Consider the following 22,629-nt stretch of genomic DNA (forward strand, 5'->3'; position numbering starts at 1 on the left):
TAATCCTTGAATGTTGGTGTTTTTCCTCTCTTTACATCTCTCCCTGAATGATCTCTTACATTTCCATTGAGTTCTTTCTTCACTGAGCTCCGTTTTGGCATGTCCAGTTGTCTACTTGGCATTTCCACTTGGATATCTTAAGAGTAGTAGTTCTGAATCCCACATCAGATTTGCTAAATCAGAAACTGTAGCCCAGCGATTTGTTTTAACAAACCCTCTGGGTGATTCAAATGCTCACTAAATCCCAGATTTTCAGCATGTCAACGGCTAGTGCCACATTTACGCATTTAGTTGCTTTGGCCAGAAGCTTTGCTTTCTTTTCCTTCATCATCACACCCTTTTCACTTCTAAACTGAGGAAGTCTGTCTTAGTCCATTCAGGCTGCTATAACAAAATACAGCAGGCTTATAAATGAGGAATGTTTGTTTCTCCTAGTTCTGGAGGCTGGAAGTCTGAGATGAGAATGCCAGTAGAAGGCCGTCTTCTGGGTTGCAGACTTCACGTTGTATCCTCACATGGTGGAAGGGCTAGGGAACTCTGTGGGATCTCTTATAAGTGGACTAATCCCATTCACGAGAGTTCTACCTTCATCACCTAATTACCTCCCAAAGGTCCCATTCCAAATACTGTCACATCAGGCATGTGGATTTTATGGGGACATAAACATTCAGACCACAGCATATCCTTTTGATTTGACCTCTCAAATGTATCTTCTGTCTGCTTTTCTTCATCTCCTTTACTAGTTTGCCAGGCCTGCCATTTACAAAGTACTACAAATTGAGTAGCCTAAACAACAAAAATTTATTTTTACAGTTTTGGAGACTCTAAGTCCAAGATCAAGGTGCTAGTGATGTTGGTTTCTTTGAGGCTGTGAGAATCTCACCTAGCTTCTGTCAATTTGCTGATAATCTTTGTCGTTTTTTAGCTTGTATCACCCTGATCTCTGCTTCCATTTTCATGTGGCACACTCACTTTTTATGTGTCTCTGTGTCCAAGATTCCCCATCTTAGGAGGATGTTTGTTTTATTAACGCCAGTCTTAATGCCTGCAACTCATTACATTTACAACAACCCTAGTTTCAAATAAGGTCACATTCTGAGGTCCTACGGTTTGGAACTCCAACATGAATTTGAGGAGGGACACTGTTCAACCGGTAACATCTTCCCTGCTGTTTGGTCTAGGCCACTGTCATCTCTCACTTGAACTCTAGAACAGTCTTCTAACCTATCATTTCACTCATAAACCCCCCACCATTCTCTACATAAGGGGCAAGACTGATTTAAAAAAAAAAAAAAGTACCGTGTCACTCTCTTTTCTCTTTAGTAACTTCTGTTGTACTTAGACAATTGTAGAATGAATATATGAACAAATTTCAGTCTTGACAGCTGTGCATCATGTTAAGATCTACTCTGCTCTATCTTAATAAATGTTATTTGTGATACCCAAAGTCTCTGAAGGATATGAACTTGACAGATAAATGTGCTTCATATTGGGAATTTAGGTCACTGGGTAGAGAAATTGTTGCCAGAGGTTTGTAGCTTTTTCTCTCTTTGATTACAGTTGGCTAATCTCCTTCAGAATCAGGCAGTGAAAGGAAAAGCTGCTGGAGCGTTCCTGCGAGCTATCTTCAAAGGTAATAAAAACTAATGCTCTTCTACCTCCGAGTACATTGGTAGATTTGTTTACTTGTGGCCCATATTGATGCTTTTCTTACTGTTTAAAGCACCACTGAGACTTTGGGAATTTTACAAAATCAACTAAAGCTGCAGTCTCTCAGGGCGCCTGGGTGGCTCAGTTGGTTAAGCGTCCGACTTTTGATCTTGGCTCAAGTCATGATCCCACAGTCAGTGGGATCAAGCCCCACGCTGGGCTCTGTGCTGACAGCAAGGAGCCTGCCTGGGATTCTTTCTCTGCCCCTGCCCCACTTGTGAAAATGGACATCCTTATATTGTTCCTGATCTCAGGGTGAAATCTTTCAATTTTTTTTATCATTGAGTGTGAAGTTAGTTGTGGGTTTTCCATAGATACTCTTTATTAGGTTAAGGAAGTACCCATCTTTTCCTAGTTTGTTGAGTGTTCTTCTCATGAAAGGGTATTGGGTTTTTCAGATGCTTTTTTGTCTACTGAGATGATATATGTGATTTTTATTCTGTGCTGTTCTATTTATATGGTATATTACATCGATTATTATACATTGAGCCAATCTTGTATTCTTGGTAAATCCTGCTTGGTTATAGCGTATGATCCTTTTTATATGTTGCTGGATTCAGTTTGCTGAATGTTGAGCATGTTTGTGTTTGTAGTCACAGAGATATTGATCTGTTTTTTTTTAATGTTTGTTTATTTTTAATGTTTATTTTAATGTTTGTTTGTTTATTTATTTATTTATTTATTTATTTATTTATTTATTTATTTATTTTGAGAGGCAGCACACGAGCTGGGGAAGGGGTAGAGAGAGAGGCACAGAATCTGAAGCAGGCTCCAGGCTTCGAGCCCTCAGCACAGAGCTGGATGCGGGGGCCTGAAACCACCAGCCGTGACATCATGACCTGAGCAGAAGTCTGAAGCCAACCAACAGAGCCATCCAGGCACCCCGATCTGTTTTTTTTTTTTTTTTAAACTTTTCTTAATGTTTATTTACTTTTGACAGAGAGAGAGAGAGAGAGAGAGAGACAGAGCATGAGAGGGGAAGGGGCAGAATCCAAAGCAGGCTCCAGGCTCTGAGCTGTCAGCACAGAGCCCAATGTGGGGCTCGAACTCACAAACCGTGAGATCATGCCCTGAGCCGAAGTCAGTTGCTCAACCGAGTGAGCCACCCAGGTGCCCCCGATCTGTTTTTTTAATGATGTCTTTGGTTTGGGGATCCTGGCTTTATAGAAAGAGTTGGGAAATGTTCCCTCGTCTTCTGCATTTTGGAAGAATTTCCAAAATATTGGAGTTAATTCTTTAAACATTTGGTGAATTCACCAGTGAAGCCATCCAGTTCTGGGCTTTTCTTTGTGGGAAGTGTTTTGGCTGCTAATTCAATCTCATTATAGGTCTGTTGAGATTTTCTATATTTCATTGAATTAATTTTGCTGGTTTGTGTCTGTCTAGCAATTTATCCATTTCATCTAAGTTCTCTAATTTTATAGTATTTCTTTATAATCCTTTTTGTTTCTGTAAGATCGGTAGTAACACTCCTCTTTCATTGCTGATTTAATAACTTGAACCTTCTCCTTTTTTCCTTGGTCACTCAAGATTTTTCCATTTTTTTTTTATCTTTTCAAAGAAAAAGATAATGGTTTCCTTGATTTTTCTGTATTCCTCTATTCCTCTATACCTTATTTCATTTAGGTCTGATTTTACTCTTCTATTCTTTTCACTTGCTTTAGGTTTAGTTTGCTCTTTTTATAGTTTCTAATGGTGGAAGATTAGGTTATTGATTTATCTTTTTTGTTGTTGTTCTTTTTTTAATAAAGGCATTTACAACTATAGATTTTCCTCTAAGCACTGGTTTAGCTGCTTTCCATAACTTTTGCAATGCTGTGTTTTTGTTTTCTTTCATCTCAAGGTACTTTCTAACTTCTTGTGTTTCTTCATTTGACACATTGGTATTTATGACTGTGTTAATTTTCATGTATGTGTGAATTGCTTAGATTTCCTTCTGTTAATTGATTTCTAGTTTCATTCCACTGTCATCACAGATCATAAATGGTATGATTACAGTCCTTTTAAATTACTCAGAATTTTTTTTATGGCCTATATGTTGTTTATCCTGGAGAATGTTCTGTGTCACTTGAGAAAATTGTGTCTTTTGTTGTTGGATGTAGCGTTCTATAGATGTCAGATTTAGTGTGTTTATGTCTATTTCCTTGATTATCTTCTAATTGTTCTATCCATTATTGAAAGTAGGGTATTGAAGTTTTCATTTGTTGAATTGTCCATTTCTCCCTTCAGTTGTTTTGGTTTTTCCATTGTATATTTTGGAGTTCTTTTGTTAGATGCTTATATATTTATAATTGTACGTATCTTGATGATGGATTGACCTTTTCATCATTATAAAATGTCCTTTGTCTCCAGTAATAGTCTTTCCCTTAAAATGTGTTTTTTTTAAGTTTGTTTATTTTGAGAGAGAGTGCAAGTGGGGGAGGGGCAGAGAGAGAAAGGGAGAGAGAGAATCAGTCCATCAGTGAATCTGTCAGCAGAGCTGGACCGGGGCTCAATCTCACAAATCGTGAGATCATGACCTGACCCAAAATCAAGAGTTGGACAACTCATTAACCAACTGAGCCACCCAGGTGCCCCTTAAAGTCTTTTTTTCTTTAAGTTTTTTTTTTTTTTTTTGAGAGACAGAGTGAGTGTGCTTATGTGTGGGAGAGGCAGAGCGAGGGAAAGAGAGTGAGTCCCAAGCAGGCTGTGTGCCATCAGCACAGTGCTAGATGTAGGGCTTAATCCCCGAGGTTCTTGAGATCACGACCTGAGCCAAAATCAAGAGTTGGACGCTTAACTGACTGAGCCACCTAGGCGCCCCAAGTGTTTTTTTACTAATATTTGTATGGCCAATCTAAGTTTCTGGTTACTATTTGCATGGTGTATATATTTTTTGAGATATTTTTGAGGTATTTATTTTGAGAGTGAGAGAGTGTGAGTGGGGGAGGGGCAGAGAGAGAGGGAAAGAGAATCAGTCCGTCAGAGAATCTGTCAGTGCAGAGCCGGACACAGGACTTGATCTCACAAACTGTGACATCATGACTGGAGCCGAAATCAAGATCAGATGATTCTTCAACCAAGTGAGCCAGCCAGGTGCCCCTTAAAAGTCTTTTTTTCCTAATATTTGTATAGCCAATCCAAGTTTTTGGTTACTATTTGCATGGTATATCTTTTTGCATCCATTCTTTAACTTTCAAATTATGTGTCTTTTGAGTCTAAATTGTGTTTCTGGTTGACAGTATATAAATGAATTTTTAAAAATTTATTCTGCCAGGGGCTCCTGAGTGGCTCAGTCGGTTGAGCTTTTGACTTCAGCTCAGGTCATGATCTCATAGTTTACATGTTCGAGTCCTGCGTTGGACTGTGTGCTAACAACTCAGAGCCTGGAGTCTGCTTTGGATTCTGTGTCTCCCTCTCTGTCAGACCCTCCCCCAGTCATTCTCTCTCTCTTCTTTCTCATCTCGTCTCATCTCTGTCTCAAAATAAATAAATAAAAATTAAAAAAAAATTTATTCTGCCAATCTTTGTCTTTTGATTAGAATGTCTGATCCCTTTTCTGTAGTTACTGATAAGGTAGGGTTTACATCTGCTATTTTGCTATTTGTTTTCTTTGTTTTAGGTCTTTTTTTAACTTTATGTGTCTTGTGTTAAATAGATAATTTCTAGTGTACCATTTTAATTCCTTTGTCATCTTTTTTATTATGTTTTTGAGTTACATTCTTAGTGGTTGCCCTGAAGATTATAACTAATGTCTTAATTTATAACAGTCTAGTTCAGATTAATACCAGCTTAGTTTTAATAGTTTACAGCACTTTGCTCTCTATATAGCTTCTTTTTTCTCCCTCCTGTGTGTGATTACTGTCATACAAACTCACCTTTACATATTTCTGCCCGTCAACAAAAATTTTAAGTTTGTTTAAATTTTTTTTTTTTTTTTTACATTCAATTTTGAGAGGCAAGGAGGGACAGAGAGAGGGAGACACAGACTCTGAAGCAGGCTCCACGCTCTGAGCTGTCACAGAGCCTGCCTGACGCAGAGCTCGAACCCATGAAGAGTGATGAGATCATGACCTGAGCCAAAGTCAGATGCTTAACTGACCGAGCCACCCAAACACCCCTGTTTGTTTTTAGAGAGAGCACACATGAGCAGGGGGGAGAGACGGAGAGAGAGAGAGAGAGAGAGAGGGAAACTCAGACTCCACGCTCAGCAAGCAGCCTGATATGGGGCTTGGTCCTATGATCCTGGGATCATGACCCGAGCCAAAATCAAGATTCAGACGTTCAACTGCCTGAGCCACCCTGGCACCCCAATCAACACTGATTTCTATTTATTGCTTTCTACAAGTCTTATAAATCAGGGGAAAAAGTAATTACTACTACTTTTGTATTTTCTTATGTAGTTCCCTTTACTGATGCTGTCTCATGTGGATTTAAGTCACTGTCTCGTGTCCTTCATCTCAACCTAAAGGATTCCCTTTAGCACTGAGCAAGTCTTCTGGCAGCAAGTTCTCTCTTTTGTTTAATCTGGGAATTCTTAATTTCTCCTTCATTTTTGAAGGGTGGTTTTTCTGGTTGTAGAAATGTTGGACAGCCCTTTCAGCAGTTTGTGTTATCCCATTTCCTTTTTTTTTTTTTAATTTTTTTTTTAATGTGTATCTTTTTGAAAGAGAGTGACAGAGCTTGAATAGGGGAGGGCAGACAGAGAAGGAGAGACAGAATCGGGAGCAGGCTCCAGGCTCTGAGCCGTCAGCACAGAGCCCGACGCGGGGCTCGAACTCACGGACCGCGAGATCGTGACCTGGCTGAAGTCGGACGCTTAACCGACTGCGCCACCCAGGCGCCCCAAGAATATTTTTTTTCTAATAAATAATATATGGTTATATGACACAAAACTTGTTCTTACTGAGATTCAGCTGTTTTTCTTAAGTAAACACTCCCTGGATTTTTGCAAGCCTTTGATTAATTTTCAGAGTTGTGAACAAGTTGATTTTCATTATTTTTATCAGTGTTTTTACTGCTTTTATGGAGGAAAGGATTTCTGAGGTCTTTATTTTTCTGCCATTCCCACTGACATTATTCAGTGATTTTTAAAAAAAAATTTTGGGGCGCCTGGGTGGCGCAGTCGGTTAAGCGTCCGACTTCAGCCAGGTCACGATCTCGCGGTCCGGGAGTTCGAGCCCCGCATCGGGCTCTGGGCTGATGGCTCAGAGCCTGGAGCCTGTTTCCGATTCTGTGTCTCCCTCTCTCTCTGCCCCTCCCCCGTTCATGCTCTGTCTCTCTCTGTCCCGAAAATAAATAAACGTTGAAAAAAAAAAAAATACCCACTGTATTTTTAAAAAAAAAAAAAAAAAATTTTTTTTAATTTTTTTTTTTTTTTTTGTAACGTTTTATTTATTTTTGAGACAGGGAGAGACAGAGCGTGAACAGGGGAGGGTCAGAGAGAGGGAGACACAGAATCCGAAACAGGCTCCAGGCTCTGAGCTGTCAGCACAGAGCCCGACGCGGGGCTCGAACTCACGGACTGAGAGATCATGACCTGAGCCGAAGTCGGCCGCTCAACGGACTGAGCCACCCAGGCGCCCCTAAAAAAAAAAAAATTTTTTTTTTTAACGTTTTTTTTTTTTTTTTTTTATTTTTGGGACAGAGAGAGACAGAGCATGAACGGGGGAGGGGCAGAGAGAGAGGGAGACACAGAATCGGAAACAGGCTCCAGGCTCTGAGCCATCAGCCCAGAGCCTGATGCGGGGCTCGAACTCACGGACCGCGAGATCGTGACCTGGCTGAAGTCGGACGCTTAACCGACTGCGCCACCCAGGCGCCCCCAAAAAAAAAAATTTTTAATGTTTGTTTATTTTTGACAGAGAGACCGAGCATGAGTGGGGGAGGGGCATAGAGAGAGAGAGACACAGAATCCAAAGCAGGCTCCAGGCTCTGAGCTGTCAGCACAGAGCCCAACGCGGGGGTCGAACCCACAGACCTCGAGATCGTGACCTGAGCTGAAGTCAGATGCTCAACTGCCTCAGCCACCCAGGCGCCCCTCAGTGATGATGTTTTAAAGTGGAATATGTTAAAGACATTTAATTTGGGTTACTGGGCCCAAAAAAGGCTCTAAGATATTTTAGAAGGTATTTCTCTTTCTGCACTATGAACTTATTTTAAAAGTCAGTGACATAGGTGGAAGAAGAAAAGATGACATTTCGGTCATCCACCTAAATTAAATACTTTTGTAAAGCTCTTAAATATTGCTGCTCTAAACACAATGGTAATCAGTAAATTGGTAATTCTGCTTCTTTATTAAACTATAGTGCTGTTTTTCCTGTTTGCCCTTCAACTTTCTTCTTTCTTTGTTTCTGTACTATTCATTTAAAACAATAAGGTTCCCCCTGCTCTGAGGAAGCTGGAGCTCTTAGGAGGCTTAAGATATACATTCGCTCAATCCAGTTGGTGGAGTCAGGGGATTTGCAGAAAGAAGTAGCATCTGAGATTTTAGGATTACTAATGGTGGAGGTAAGAGGGTAAATTTGGAGGGGGGGGGGGTTGTAATTTGTTGAGGGAAGGGAAACTTTAATGTGCCAAACCCAGCGTAGTTCCTACTTACGAATAAGAACTACTATTAAAAAACAGAAGTTGATGGATGGTCCATAAACCCATGTTTACGTTAATTTCTGATATGGTGGGCATCTGATATCTTTGAAGAGTTGGTGTATTTGAAAACATTGGAGAACTGATGGAGGATTCTGAGCTTTGAAATCTTTTATGATCATAAGTTTTGTACCAGAGCAGAATGATTTCCTGGATCCCTTATAGGACCAGTTCTGGGTTTCAGTGCCAGTTCTATTCAGCAAAAGACTTTATTTCTTGGAGAGACCAAACATTTAGATTTCTGCTTAACATTTTCTTTGTCTCATGAATTTTTAGGTTCACAATTTTCCAGGACCATTACTGGTTGAATTAGCCAGTGAGTTTGTTAGTGTTATCAAGGAGGGCAGGCTAAAGAATGGAAAATCTTTGGAGTTATTACCCATTATTCTCACTACCCTTGCTGCCAAAAAGGAAAATGTGGCTTATGGAAAAGGTAATTTTTTTTCCCAATTTTAGTGGCCTTTTCTGTAGTCACTTAATCAAATTTATCTCAGTATATTTTTCATTTCTAGGTGAACTAAGTGGGGAAGAATGTAAGAAGCAACTGATTAACACCCTGTGTTCTGGCAGGTGAGTCTTTCTCATTAATGTGTAGCACTTTCTCAGACATGCATGTGGCCCAAAAAAGGATTACTGTTGATGTCAGGAATTTTTATCACTAAGTTTTTGGTCTGTGTTTTTGCTTATAGTGTATCACTGTAAAACCATTTAGTTTGCAATGAATTTTTGAGAGATTAGTTACTATATTTTCTGTTCTAAACTACATATAGTTTATTTGACTCTTCATCTTAACAGAGCAGTGTTGTCTTCTAGCATTACTTGGAGTCCCAAGGTCCTTAAGGCTGAGAGGTCACCCTTCTGCTATATCTTTTATGTTTTTTTGAGTGAGTGGGATACATAATGATGTTGTACCTTTAAGCCAGAAATAGGGGAATCCACCCTAAGGAAAGACTCCAACATAATAAGAAAATTCTCATACGTAGATATGTTACCACAGAAATTTGTGACCAACTTAAACATACTATAATAGAAAAATTTAAGTTATGGTAAGTAACCTGTGTAAGCTAAGGTAGAGCTACTCCATGAAATTTAGACCCATTAGAAGTAAAATATATAAAACCATCAAATTGAAAAATCCTTACCATATAGAGAATACAAAGTTATGTAATACAGTGATTATGTTTGGGTACATTGAAAAGAACCAGAAGCGAACACCCAAGATTATCTAAATCAGAAATAACAGCTTTTATGGTTCCTTACATAAGATCCCTAAAATATACATGATTTTAAGTATGTATCAGCACGTGTGCCTATATGTTTATTTGATTTTAATTACACTAGAGTTTATTCAATATACATCATAATATACCTTGCATTTTTTCATTTACTGCATCTGTTCATGTCAGAATATATGACTCTGTGTCATCCCTTTTAATAGTTCCATACTATTCTGTTGTATTTGGCTAGTCTCCAATTGTTAAGAATTTTTTTTTTTTTCAACGTTTATTTATTTTTGGGACAGAGAGAGACAGAGCATGAACGGGGGAGGGGCAGAGAGAGAGGGAGATACAGAATCGAAAACAGGCTCCAGGCTCCGAGCCATCAGCCCAGAGCCCGACGCGGGGCTCGAACTCACGGACCGCGAGATCGTGACCTGGCTGAAGTCGGACGCTTAACCGACTGCGCCACCCAGGCGCCCCAAGAATATTTTTTTTTCTAATAAATAATGTATGGTTATTTGGTTTTTTGCTATTATAAAAGGTGTTTGTAATGAACATCCTTATATATCTAGGTGACCTTTTATAAGCATGTACTTGGGATAGATTTCTAATACTAATTTGGGTGGGTCTGTGCTTATGTGCATTTTTAAACTTGATAAGTATTGCCAGCTTATCTTCCCAGAAGGGTTCTATCAGTGTACACTCTCTAAAATCGTACGTGGAGACCATTTGTTTCCCCAAATCTTCCCAGCATTGAATGTCATCAGACTTTGATTTTGCCAGTCTCATAGGTTAAAAGCTGTTATTTCATTGATTCTTTGATCTTATTTCCCAGTGGTACCAAATTAAACTAGAAATGGCCTTAATTTTTCCCTCATTAATTTTACAAAGGAATATGCAAATAAGTGAAGATGAGATAAACTTTCATATTCTTTGTCATTTTCTTTAACCAGATGGGATCAGCAGTATGTAATCCAGCTCACTTCTATGTTCAAGTAAGCATCTTTATTTCCTTTTTATGCCTGCCTTGCTGTGTGAACTTGGCCTGCTAGAAATTGAAATTTAGCAAGTTCAAGCACCACTTTCCCCTGAATAAGAGTAATGGTAACTTTGTTTTCTGTTATAGGATTTTTCCCCTCTAATTTTTCCCCCTTTCATTGCTTATTTAAAATATTTTTGGGGGCACCTGGGTAGCTCAGTCAGTTGAGCATCCGACTCTTGATTTCGGCTCAGGTCATTGACGATCCCAGGGTTGTGGGATTGAGCCCCATATCAGGCTCTGCAGTGAGTGTGGAGCCTACTTAAGATTCTCTCTCTCCCTCTGCCCTTCTCCCAGCTCTCACTCTGTCTCTCTCAAAAAAACAAAAACTGTGATTTTCTTCTCTTAATATTTTATTTATTTTGAGAGAGAGTGTGCGAGCAGGCAGGGGAGGGGCAGCGAGAGAGAGAGAAAAAAAGAGAATCCCAAGCAGGATCCATCCATGCGGTCAGTGCAGAGCCTGACGTGGGACTTGAACTCACAAACCATGAAATCATGACCTGAGCCAAAAATCAAGAAATCAGACACTCAACCAGCTGAGCCACCCGGGCGACCCTGATTTTTTTTTTCTGAGATAACTTCCCTTATGTAAGGTTTTTGGTTCCCTTTAAGGTTCTCTGTTACAGAAAAACCAAAGGGCAGTTACAATATTCTAATTCTAATATGATATTCTAATCTCCCAAATAAGGCCATAGCTTTGGCCTTCAGAGTCTTTGATCCACAGGGATGTCCCTTTGGCTGCAGAAGAGGTGGAATTTGTGACGGAGAAAGTGTTGAAGATGTTCTCCAAGTTGAATCTTCAAGAAATACCACCTTTGGTCTATCAGCTTCTGGTTTTCTCCTCAAAGGTACACATCAAAAAGTATTTTTTTTCTCTTTAAACTCTAGTGGGATGGTCAGTTAAGAGCATTCAGTTTACTCATACTCCTGGTTTACATACTAGGGCATAGATGCTTTCATTTCACGTATGATGATATGATTAGTAAAAGGGTCAGGCTCTTCAGCCAAGGAAAACACCTGTTATTCTTGTACTACCACATTTGGTATGTGTGTGTAGTAGTAAAGGGGGTAAAAATCTCACGAAGGGTGGACTAGTCGTCCCTTAACTGAAGTCTAATACCATCATCTAATAACATCTGCTGTTTCAAACCTGATTTTTTTTTTTTTTAATTTTTTAATGTTTATTTTTGAGAGAGAGACAGAGTAGGGGAGGGGCAGAGAGAGAGGGAGACACAGAATCCAAAACAGGCTCCCGGCTCTGAGCTGTCAGCACAGAGCCTGATGGCGGGGCTCAAACTCACAGGCTATGAGATCATGAATGGAAATGAAGTCAGATGCTTAACTGACTGAGCCACCCAGGCGCCCCTCAAACCCAATTTCAACATGAAAAAATGTTCTGTAAATGCTAACTGTGACTTGAGGTTGTCATTTCTCTGTTTAAATTCATACTCGAGAATACTCTAAGCTGAAAAAGTATTTTAAGTTCAGCTTGGTGATCTTGGCCTTTATAGGGAGACCTTACCTAATTTTGTACCTTTTTTTTTTTTTCCAGGGAAACAGAAAGAAGGCTTTGGAAGGAATCATAACTTTCTTCAATGAGCTAGATAAGCAGCACAATGAGGAACAGAGTGGTGATGAGTGAGTAATACAGTATTGAAATAAAATCATTTTTGCAAGGCATCTTCTTATGTGTTTTACTTCATTGTTACTTAACCTCTCAGTCCCTGCCTTCACCTCAGCAGAGAACTTCCCTGGCTCTCTTTTAGCTGCTGAGCAGCTCTTCTACTCTTTCATTTGTAGCTTTTCCAGGAGAATAGTGGTAATTATTCTGTAAGTTGCAAGTTTATAAACTGTTTATAAAGTGCTCTGTACCGGGAGCTGTACGGTCCTGGGACTACAGTGATGAACCAGTCAGACAAGGTCCCTGCTCCTCAAGGAGTTTAAATACTGTGAGAAGAGAACAGAAAATAAATAAGAAAAATATTAGAAGGTGCTATGCAGATAATTTAAATAGGTGGTCTGATAGTGACAGGGTAGCTATTTTATTTTATTTATTTTTTTTTTTAATTTTTTTTTTTTCAACGTTTATTTATTTTTGGGACAGAGAGAGACAGAGCATGAACGGGGGAGGGGCAGAGAGAGAGGGAGACACAGAATCGGAAACAGGCTCCAGGCTCTGAGCCATCAGCCCAGAGCCCGACGCGGGGCTCGAACTCACGGACCGCGAGATCGTGACCTGGCTGAAGTCGGACGCTTAACCGACTGCGCCACCCAGGCGCCCCAGGGTAGCTATTTTAGATTCAGTGGTCAAGGAAAACCTCTTGGAGAGGGTGTTATTTTAATTTTTTTTTTTTTTCAACGTTTATTTATTTTTGGGACAGAGAGAGACAGAGCATGAACGGGGGAGGGGCAGAGAGAGAGGGAGACACAGAATCGGAAACAGGCTCCAGGCTCCGAGCCATCAGCCCAGAGCCTGACGCGGGGCTCGAACTCCCGTACCGCGAGATCGTGACCTGGCTGAAGTCGGACGCTTAACCGACTGTGCCACCCAGGCGCCCCATGAATTAGATTTAACTGGGAAATGGTAAAGAAGTGGAATTAATGACAGTAGACCGTTCTTTCAGGAAGTTGTGTTACAAAGGGGCAAGGAACGAGGCAGTAGAATTTATACTTAACTGCCTGCCTCCAGTGATGGTACAGTTTCGGCTTGAGTTGGGTCTACTTGTTCATCTGAGGATGTGCATGATTGTCTCTTGTTCAAACCGTAGCTCATACCTTTCTGTTGAATCTTTTAGGCTGTTGGATCTTGTTACTGTGCCGGCAGGTGAACTTCGTCATGTGGAAGGCACCGTTATTCTACATATTGTGTTTGCCATCAAATTGGACTGTGAACTAGGCAGAGAACTCCTGAAACACTTCAAGGTAGCCCTAAACTCTTCGGGTGATCCAGGGATCTCTTTATGAAACAGGGTGTTTGAATTCAAGCCACTTAATTCAAGCTAGTTAATGACAGGGAAAAAGTGGAAGCATTGTAGAATGACCCTTAATCTAGAGGATGCCTTTTACTTTGAAAGTAGAAAATATATGACGTCATCACATTCTTTTTAAAAAAAAATTTTTTTTTTCCAACGTTTACCGCGAGATCGTGACCTGGCTGAAGTCAGACGCTTAACCGACTGCGCCACCCAGGCGCCCCGACGTCATCACATTCTTAAGCAAGTTCTATTTTAAATCCAAACCTTCAATATTCTAATGTTTGAAAAAGAAAAAAAAGCAATGCCTGGGTGGGTCAGTCAGTTAAGCATCTGACTTCACCTCAGATTATGACCTCACTGTTTGGGAGTTCGAGCCCCACATTGGGTGAGCTCAAGCCCTGCTTCTCTCTCTCTCTCTGTCTCTCTCTCTCTCTCTCTCTCTGTCTCTCTCTCTCTCTCTCCCCGTCCTTCCCTCTCCCTCCCTCCCCCGCCTCCCCGCCATGGGATTCTGTCTCTCTGCTGCTTGCTCACTTGCTCCCCCTCTCAAAAAAATAAGGAAAAAGAAAAAAACACTGTTCAACAGGAAACTTAACATTTAATCCTAACTCTATCATTGTCTTTTGTGAGCTTCAACCTTGACCTCTGCTTCCCCATTTAAGAATTGGGATATTGCCTGTTTCTAGTAGTGTGTTTATGGGATTTTGTGAAACTAAGTCATTTGTCATTAAATAATTATGAAGTAATAAGATAATAATTAGAGGTGTTTTGAGCTCTTTTGAAAGAAAAGTAATATACAGATAAAGGACCTATTTTTTCCTCCCATTTTATTTTGAAAATTTTAACCCACAGAAAAGTTGAAACGCTGTAGCACAATGAGCACCTATATACCCTTCACTTAGGTTCAGCTGGGTTTTTTTGTTTTTTTTTTTTTTAATGTTTACTTATTTTGAGAGAGAGAGTGTGCAAGCAGAGGGAGGGGCAGAGAGAGAGAGAGAGAGAATCCCAGGCAGGCTGCATGCTATCCGTAAAGAGCCCCATGTGGGGCTCGATCTCACAAACTGCGAGTTTATGACCTGAGAACCAAAATCAAGAGTCAGACACTTAACTGACTGAGCCACCCAGGCAACTCTAGATTCACCAGTTTTTAAATATTTTGGGGGCGCCTGGGTGGCTCAGTTGGTTAGGCGGCCGACTTCGGCCCGGGTCATGATCTCGCGGGTCCGTGAGTTCGAGCCCCGCGTCGGGCTCTGTGCTGACAGCTCAGAGCCTGGAGCCTGTTTCGGATTCTGTGTCTCCCTCTCTCTGACCCTCCCCCGTTCATGCTTTGTCTCTCTCTGTCTCAAAAGAAATAAATAAACGTTAAAAAAAATATATATATTTTGCCACATTTACCTTATCTCTCTGACATATATTATTTTTCTGAATCATTTAAAAGTAGAAGTCCAATTTAGTGCCTGAATACTTCTACATGTGTTTCCTAAGAATAAGGATTAGTATTGGGGCATCTGGGTGGCTCAGTCGGTTGGAAGTCTGACTTCACCTCAGGCCATATCTCACGGTTTGTGAGTTTGAGCCCCGTGTTGGGCTCTGTGCTGACAGCTCAGAGCCTGGAGCCTGCTTCGGACTCTGTCTTCCTCTCCCCCTTGCCCTCTCTGTTTCTCTAAGATAAATAAACATTAAAAGGAAAGAATAGGATTAGTATCTTTTAATTGAATTTTTTGAAGCATCCAGCCCAATTGTCTTGTGTCTCGCATTGTTGGATTTGTCCTATAGTTTCCTCATGATGAGATTCTCAACATTTTTGGCAGGACTGTTTCATAAGTGCTGTTGTATAGTTTCTCTTGTAGGAGGTCAGTAAACTTTGTGTAAAGGGCCAGGTAGTATTTTATTTTAGACTTTATAGGCCATATGGTCTCTGTTACCACTACTCAGCGCTACTGTTGTAACAAGAGAGACAAAAATGAATGTGTGGCTATGTTCTAATGAAACTGTATGGGCACTGACATTTGAAATTTAATTTTCATATTCTTCCTTTGTTTTTTTTTTCCCTCAACAATTTAAAAATGTAGAAGTCAGTCTTCGCTCAAGGGCTATACGGAAATGGGCAGCGAGCTAGATTTGGCCCACAGGCTGTAGTTTGCCAACCGTTCTGTGGTGTCAGAATAGCAGAAGGCTCATGATATTAGGCTGTCTTCCTAGTGGTGATGCCAAGTCATTTGGTTAAGACAAAAGCCATCAGTTTTCTTCATTTGCAAAGATACATGTTTCCTTTTGTAATTAGAAAGTAATCTATGGGCTCATAACTTGAGATGGTGTGAAAATCCTCAGCAGCCTTTCACCAGTGATTTTCGTTTTCCCATCTACTGATGATTCTTGGCCTTAATTAGTAATTATACTGGGAGTTGCAAAATGGTAGAATTAAAACATTTTTAAAAAATTTTTTATGTTGTTTTTTGTTTATGGTTTTTTTTATGGTTTTATTTTTTTTTTATTTTATTTTTATTTTTTTTTTAAATTTTTTTTTCAACGTTTATTTATTTTTGGGACAGAGAGAGACAGAGCATGAATGGGCGAGGGGCAGAGAGAGAGGGAGACACAGAATCGGAAACAGGCTCCAGGCTCCGAGCCATCAGCCCAGAGCCCGACGCGGGGCTCGAACTCACGGACCGCGAGATCGTGACCTGGCTGAAGTCGGATGCTTATCCGACTGCGCCACCCAGGCGCCCCTATGGTTTTATTTTTGAGAGGGAGCACGTGTGCAAGGAGAGGCAGAGAGAGGGAGACAGAGGATCCGAAGCAGGCTTTGCGCTGTCACTGCAGAGCCCAGTGTGGGACTCAGACTCATGAACTGCAAGACCGTGACCCGAACCAAAGTTGGACGCTTAACCAACTGAGACACCCAGGCACCCCTAAATTACAAAAAATTCTGTCATTCCCTCTGCATTATTAGCTGGCTTTCTTCCGTCAGAAAAGCCTTCCCCCGTCCTTTGTTTATTTGTATATATTTTTTTGTTTTATATATTATTATTTTTTAAGTAGGCGCCCAGCGTGGTGCCCTTTGTGAGGCTTTACCTCATGACCCTGAGATCAAAAGTCAGATGCTTAACTGACTGAGTCACCCAGGTGCCCCGACCTCTGTATTTTTTGAATGTTGTGCACCCATTAACCTTTTTAATTGAATATATTCATTATTCATTACTCAAATTGACCCGTATTTGGCCAGTTAGATCCTTCAAGTTGGCTTATGTGTCGTCCTGACGTGACTCTGAGCACTGCCTACCAAGGCTCGCCTTGTGCTTTGTTTGTGCCATCCGTATGGGTATCAGGCATTTCTCCAAGGAGCTGTGGGTCCCTTTTGTAGGAAAGGATATTTAAAGACTGTAATGTGGAGCTAGACTTTAAAGTTCTTCTATCTCGTCTGTATCTGTTCACTCTTCTTTTTGTTCAGGTTTATCTTACTATATTAATTGATTTCTATCAAAGAACCAGTTTTGTATTTCTTCATCTTTTCACTGTTTTATTTTTGTTTGTTGGTTTCCTGTTTTATCTTTGATTTTATATTTTTTCTTTTGTCTTTTGGGTATTATTTCTTTTAGGCCTCAAAGACCTATTTTTTAAACTTACTGAGTATAGTTTATGTAAAATTCATCCACTTTAAGTTTGCAATTCAGTAATTTTTCATAAGTTTACCTAGTTGTGCAACCATCACCATAATCCGGTTTTAGAACATTTTTATGACCCTGTAAAATCCCTCACGCCCATTTTTATTAAAAAAAATTTTGGGGGGGCGCCTGGGTGGCTCAGTCGGGTAAGCATCTGACTTCGGCTCAGGTCATGGTCTCACGGTCCGTGGGTTCGAGCCCTGCATGGGGCTCTGTGCTGACAGCTCGGAGCCTGGAGCCTGCTTCAGATTCTGTGTTTAAAAAAAATTTTTTTTAAATGTTTGTTTATTTTTGAGTGGGGGAAGGGCAGAGAGAGAGGGAGACACAGAATCCGAAGCAGGCTCTAGGCTCTGAGCTGTCAGCACAGAGTCTGACATGGGGCTCGAACTCATGCTGTGATATCATGACCTGAGCCGAATTCGACCCTTAACCTACTGAGCCACCCAGGCACCTTCTGCCTCCTTTCTAAAAATATTTTTTAATGTGTATTTTTTTTTTTTTTTAATTTTTTTTTTTAATTTTTTTTTTCAACGTTTATTTATTTTTGGGACAGAGAGAGACAGAGCATGAACGGGGGGGAGGGGCAGAGAGAGAGGGAGTCACAGAGTCGGAAACAGGCTCCAGGCTCTGAGCCATCAGCCCAGAGCCCGACGCGGGGCTCGAACTCACGGACCGCGAGATCGTGACCTGGCTGAAGTCGGACGCTTAACCGACTGCGCCACCCAGGCGCCCCATTAATGTGTATTTTTGAGAGAGAGAGCACCCGAGAGAGTGCCCTCACACTTTTTTAGTTAATTTACATTCCCAACCCCAGGCTCAGGCAACCACTAATCTACTGTCTCCACAGATTTACCTTTTCTAGACAATTCATACAAATGGAATTATACAATATATGATCTTTTGTGTACGGTTTCTTTCATTTAGCATAATGTTTTCAAGGTTCATTTATGTTGTAGCCTCTGTCAGTGTTTCATTCCTTTTTATTGTTGAATAGTTATTCCGTTGTATACATACATCAGTTTGTTTAGCTGTTCATCAGTTGATGGATATTTGAGTTGTTTTCCACTTCAGATTGTTTCCACTTCTACTTGAATAGCCACTTTTTGGCTATTATGAATAACGCTGTTATGAAATTCACATGCAGGTCTTTGTGAAGACATGTTTTCATTTCTCTTGGATAGATACCTATAAGTGGAATTTCTGTGCTGTGTGATAAATTTATGTTTACATTTTTAAGAAACTACCAAAGTGGCTTTATCATTTTACATTCCCTCCAGCACTATATGAGGGTTCTTGTTTCTTCACATCCTCACCATTTGTTCTTGTCTTTTTTATTTTCGTTATTCCAATACGTATGAAACAGTGTCTCGCTGAAGTTTTGCTTTGCAATTCCTTAATGACTAATGACAGTCGAACATTTCTTCAATGTGCTTATTAGCTGTTCTGTTATCTTCTTTGGGGAAATGTCTATTCAAGTCTTTTGTCAGTTTTTGATTACATGTCTTATTTTAAGAATTCTTTATATATTCTGGGTAGAAGTCCTTTACCATGTGTATAATTAGCAAGTGTTTTTCCCAGTTTGTGGCTTGTCTTTTACTTATCTTAATGGTATCTTTTGAAGCATAAAAGTTTTGAATTTTTATGAGGTCCAGTTTATCCGTTTTTTCTGATAAAAATTATGCTTTTTAAAATAATCTTCACCTAATCCAAGGTTTTAAAGATTTTCTGATACTGTTTGTTTTTTAAGTTCTGTAGTTTTAGGTCCTAGGTTTCTGATCACAGGTTTCTGATCCATTTAAAGATTGTTTTCAATAGGTTATGTTATACTTTAAGATTACTGTAAATAACGACTCTTTTTTGTTTTCTTTATAGAGAGGACAGCAAGGAGATTTCAGTAATAATACATGTCCCTTCAGCATTGCCCTCCTGCTCTCTGTAACAAGAATACAAAGATTTGAGGAACAGGTATTTATTGATGACTTTTTGGTTCCTTTTGTATTTGATAAGGAGTAATAGAGCCCTTCTTTAGCCTATTCTGCTAGCAGCAAATTCCTCTATAAGACACGTGGGCCTGTGCTGTTTTCTGGGGGCTACCTGAAGACTTCTTCAGATAATTAGTTCATACCTTTATCTCCTGTGGTGTGGAAAGCCAGATGGTGAGGTGGAAATAAGAGTGGAAACCTATCACACAGTCCCTTAAGTGACAACAGTAGGAAGTTTAGTAGGAAGAATTCACCAGCAGTTTTATTATATTGTAGCTTTCTGAGAAATTGTCCTTGATGGAGTTGAAATGAATGAGAACAGGCTAGTTGCAGGGACGAAAATATAAAATTCTTTACCCTTTTTTTTTTTTCCATCTGTGTTCCCTGGTTGTGGGTAGTATTAGTATTGATTTTAGCCCTTTTTCTCTCCTAAGGAATGCTTGTCTCAAGTTCCCATTGAAAGTCCTAATTTTTGTATCCTACTCATTTAGTGAAACAGTTATTTTAGGGAAATGAGTGTATGGCAGTGAGCATGAACAGATTCTATAGCATGAGCTATCATTTTTTCTTCATTTTGCTATTTTTTTCATTACATTAGGTGTTTGACCTTTTAAAAACTTCAATTGTAAAAAGCTTTAAGGATCTTCAGCTTCTCCAAGGCTCAAAATTTCTTCAGAATCTAGTCCCTCATAGGTCTTGTGTTTCAACCTTGATCTTGGAAGTGGTGAAGAATAGGTGAGTTCATGAAGCCAAACCCCAGTAGGTTCATAAGGTATTTGGTGTTAAAAGATGAAGTCTGATACACTTGTGGCCCACCAGAGAAAATTGAGGACTACAGCTATTGACTCCACATATCAAGGGTAAATCCCTTAAAATTAATTGGTCAAGTAAGCTGTTCCTATATCAAAAAAATCCTTAAATCCTAAGGCTTGATTTCTTGGCCTCCTTGATAACAAGAATACAGAACTGAAGTGGGTGCAATTCTTTCTTGGCCTGATTCTTCATTGGCTTTTTAGGTGAGTAAAAAAAATATTAAAAGTTTTATTTAACGGTTGAAGTTTGAGGCTGATGGATGGAATTGAATTAGCAGTTTTAGATAAGTCCATTTTAAATCAAATTGAAAAGACTGGTATGCTGGATGTTATTTTAAGTTCAAGATCTACATTAGCTGTTGTAACAATCTTTGCTGTGTTATATTTGCTTTGTGGATTAAATAAGTTTTAAAGCTTTATGATTTAAATCATAATTTGAGGTAGATCTCATTCCACGTCTGGGAATTCTGATTTAGATTGAATTTTCATGAGGTTGGCACATAAGGCAAATTTCAGGCTAGAATCCATTGTTTCTGGGTGGTTTACCCATTGATAAACTTTAAAGCTTCTTTATCTTCTCTGTTTCTGGTTATTCTTCTTTTTTCCTGAGGTTTATGGTTGTATCTCGTATATTTTCCCAACCCAGTCTCTTCAAGTTGGGCTAAAGATACAGGCATATTAGCTAGCCAGGAAATTCCTGGAAAGCTGCCCTCCTGGGAGTCCCAACCATAGGACCTGGAAGCATCTCCATCTATAGTTAGGGTGGAGTGGGCAGTTACCACCAGGTAAGACCAAACCTGAGTGAGGAGGCATTTGGAGAATATTACTAGACTCCTTAGAATAACCAGCTGGTTATTTACACATTCTTGCTCCAGTCAGTTAATTAACCTGTAAATAATTTTATATGGTATATGATTAAATTTCTGGACCCCACTTAGCACATTTTGGTGCTATTGTATTTGGTTAGTGTTGATTTTTGGCATGTCTGTTATAACAGTGTATTCCTAAAAAACCTCTTTTTAAAAATTAACACTTTAAAAATGATAGTACCTGTGGGGAAAATAAGGCGACTAGACTTAAAATGTATTTGACATTCAAAAAAATAAAAACTAAAAAAAATAAAATGACATTCTAATTAGAACACTCATTTTTTTTAATTGAGATATAATTGACAGATAACACTATATTTCAGATATATAACATGATTCAATGTTTGTATGTATTGTAAAATGATCAGCGTAAGTCTAATTAAAAAATCCAATGTATTCTCTTTTTTGAAGTAAAATCAACATGCAGTGTTACACTGATTTGACAGTTCTGTACATTGCTCAGTGCTCACCGTGATAAATATATTCATCTTCTATTATCATACAGCATTATTAAAATATTTTGATTATTCCCTATGCTGTTCTTTTCATCTCTGTGACTTACAACTCGAAGTTCCTCTTAATTCTCTTTATCTACTTCTCTGTAGCCACGATATGAAAGCAACTCAAGTGTCCAATGATAGATGAATGGATAAAAAAGATGTGATACACACACACACACACACACACACACACACACACAAGAATATTACTCAGCCATAGAAAAGAATGACATTTGATATATTCCTTTTTTCCCCAATATATTCTTAACTTAAAAGTTCTGCTACAGTAAATACGGGATTTTCACTTAAACAAGTTGCAGTAACCTGGAAAGGCAGAGTAAGGGGAGTATCGAGGCTAAATTCTGGATACCAGAACCAGATGCACAAATACTGGGAAGAACCATACAATAAACACTTCACAGATACCAATTTGCAGTGGCCTAAGCCAAGAGGAAGAAAACAGGGTAAGGGGCATCATGAACAGTCCTGTATTCCTCCATGGTTTGCTGTGTTCAGCTCTGTTGATATATTTTGTGTTTACTTGCAGATACTTAAAGGTGCAAAACGTTAGTGTACTAGGAAAAAAATCACCTATGAACTAGTACAATTTGCAGATTATATTTACTCCCCTGTTTAACAATCATGTATGAAATCTTTTGTGTTACAGTTAGATATTTTGTAGTAAATGGACGGTAATCTACTTTCTCCGAGATGAGAACCTCAATGCACACATTGTTTCTCCACTTCCTTCTTGTTAAGATTTTTTTTTTTAATTTTTTTTTTTTTTTAACGTTTTATTTATTTTTGAGACAGGGAGAGACAGAGCATGAACAGGGGAGGGTCAGAGAGAGGGAGACACAGAATCTGAAACAGCCTCCAGGCTCTGAGCTGTCAGCACAGAGCCCATCGCGGGGCTCGAACCCATGGACCACGAGATCATGACCTGAGCCGAAATTGGCCGCTTAACTGACTGAGCCACCAGGCGCCCCAAGATTATTATTAATAAGCACTTATTTAGGCATCATAGTAAATTTGACTGGTTTCTTTGTTTCCCTCTCTTTTGAGTCTCATATTTTTCTCTTGAAAATACGCCATAAGTATATAATTTTTGAATTAATCCTTTCTGATATGGTTTGTAAACTTTTAGGGCACCTGGGTGGCTCAGTTGGTTAAGCAACAGGCTCATGGTGCTTGAGATCGGGCTCTGCACTGACCCTGCTTAGGATTCTGTCTCCC

At 39.5% G+C, this 22,629-nt stretch overlaps 1 protein-coding gene across 1 annotated transcript in view; it reads left to right on the forward strand.

Moving 5' to 3' along the window:
• FANCI (FA complementation group I) overlaps positions 1-22,629 on the forward strand; it is an 86,045-nt gene that overhangs the window by 13,156 nt on the left and 50,260 nt on the right. Inside the window, exons 3-12 of the mRNA XM_047086560.1 lie at positions 1,561-1,633; positions 8,069-8,199; positions 8,611-8,767; positions 8,847-8,904; positions 10,508-10,549; positions 11,318-11,441; positions 12,146-12,231; positions 13,389-13,515; positions 19,103-19,195; positions 19,811-19,947. Of these exons, the coding sequence (XP_046942516.1) occupies positions 1,561-1,633; positions 8,069-8,199; positions 8,611-8,767; positions 8,847-8,904; positions 10,508-10,549; positions 11,318-11,441; positions 12,146-12,231; positions 13,389-13,515; positions 19,103-19,195; positions 19,811-19,947 (1,028 nt within the window). The remainder of the gene's footprint in view (positions 1-1,560; positions 1,634-8,068; positions 8,200-8,610; positions 8,768-8,846; positions 8,905-10,507; positions 10,550-11,317; positions 11,442-12,145; positions 12,232-13,388; positions 13,516-19,102; positions 19,196-19,810; positions 19,948-22,629) is intronic.

The sequence above is a fragment of the Lynx rufus genome, unplaced genomic scaffold, assembly GCF_022079265.1.
Source record: "Lynx rufus isolate CCGP_SWC_20201006 ecotype Redwood Valley unplaced genomic scaffold, mLynRuf1.p SCAF_21, whole genome shotgun sequence".
NCBI lineage: Eukaryota > Metazoa > Chordata > Mammalia > Carnivora > Felidae > Lynx > Lynx rufus.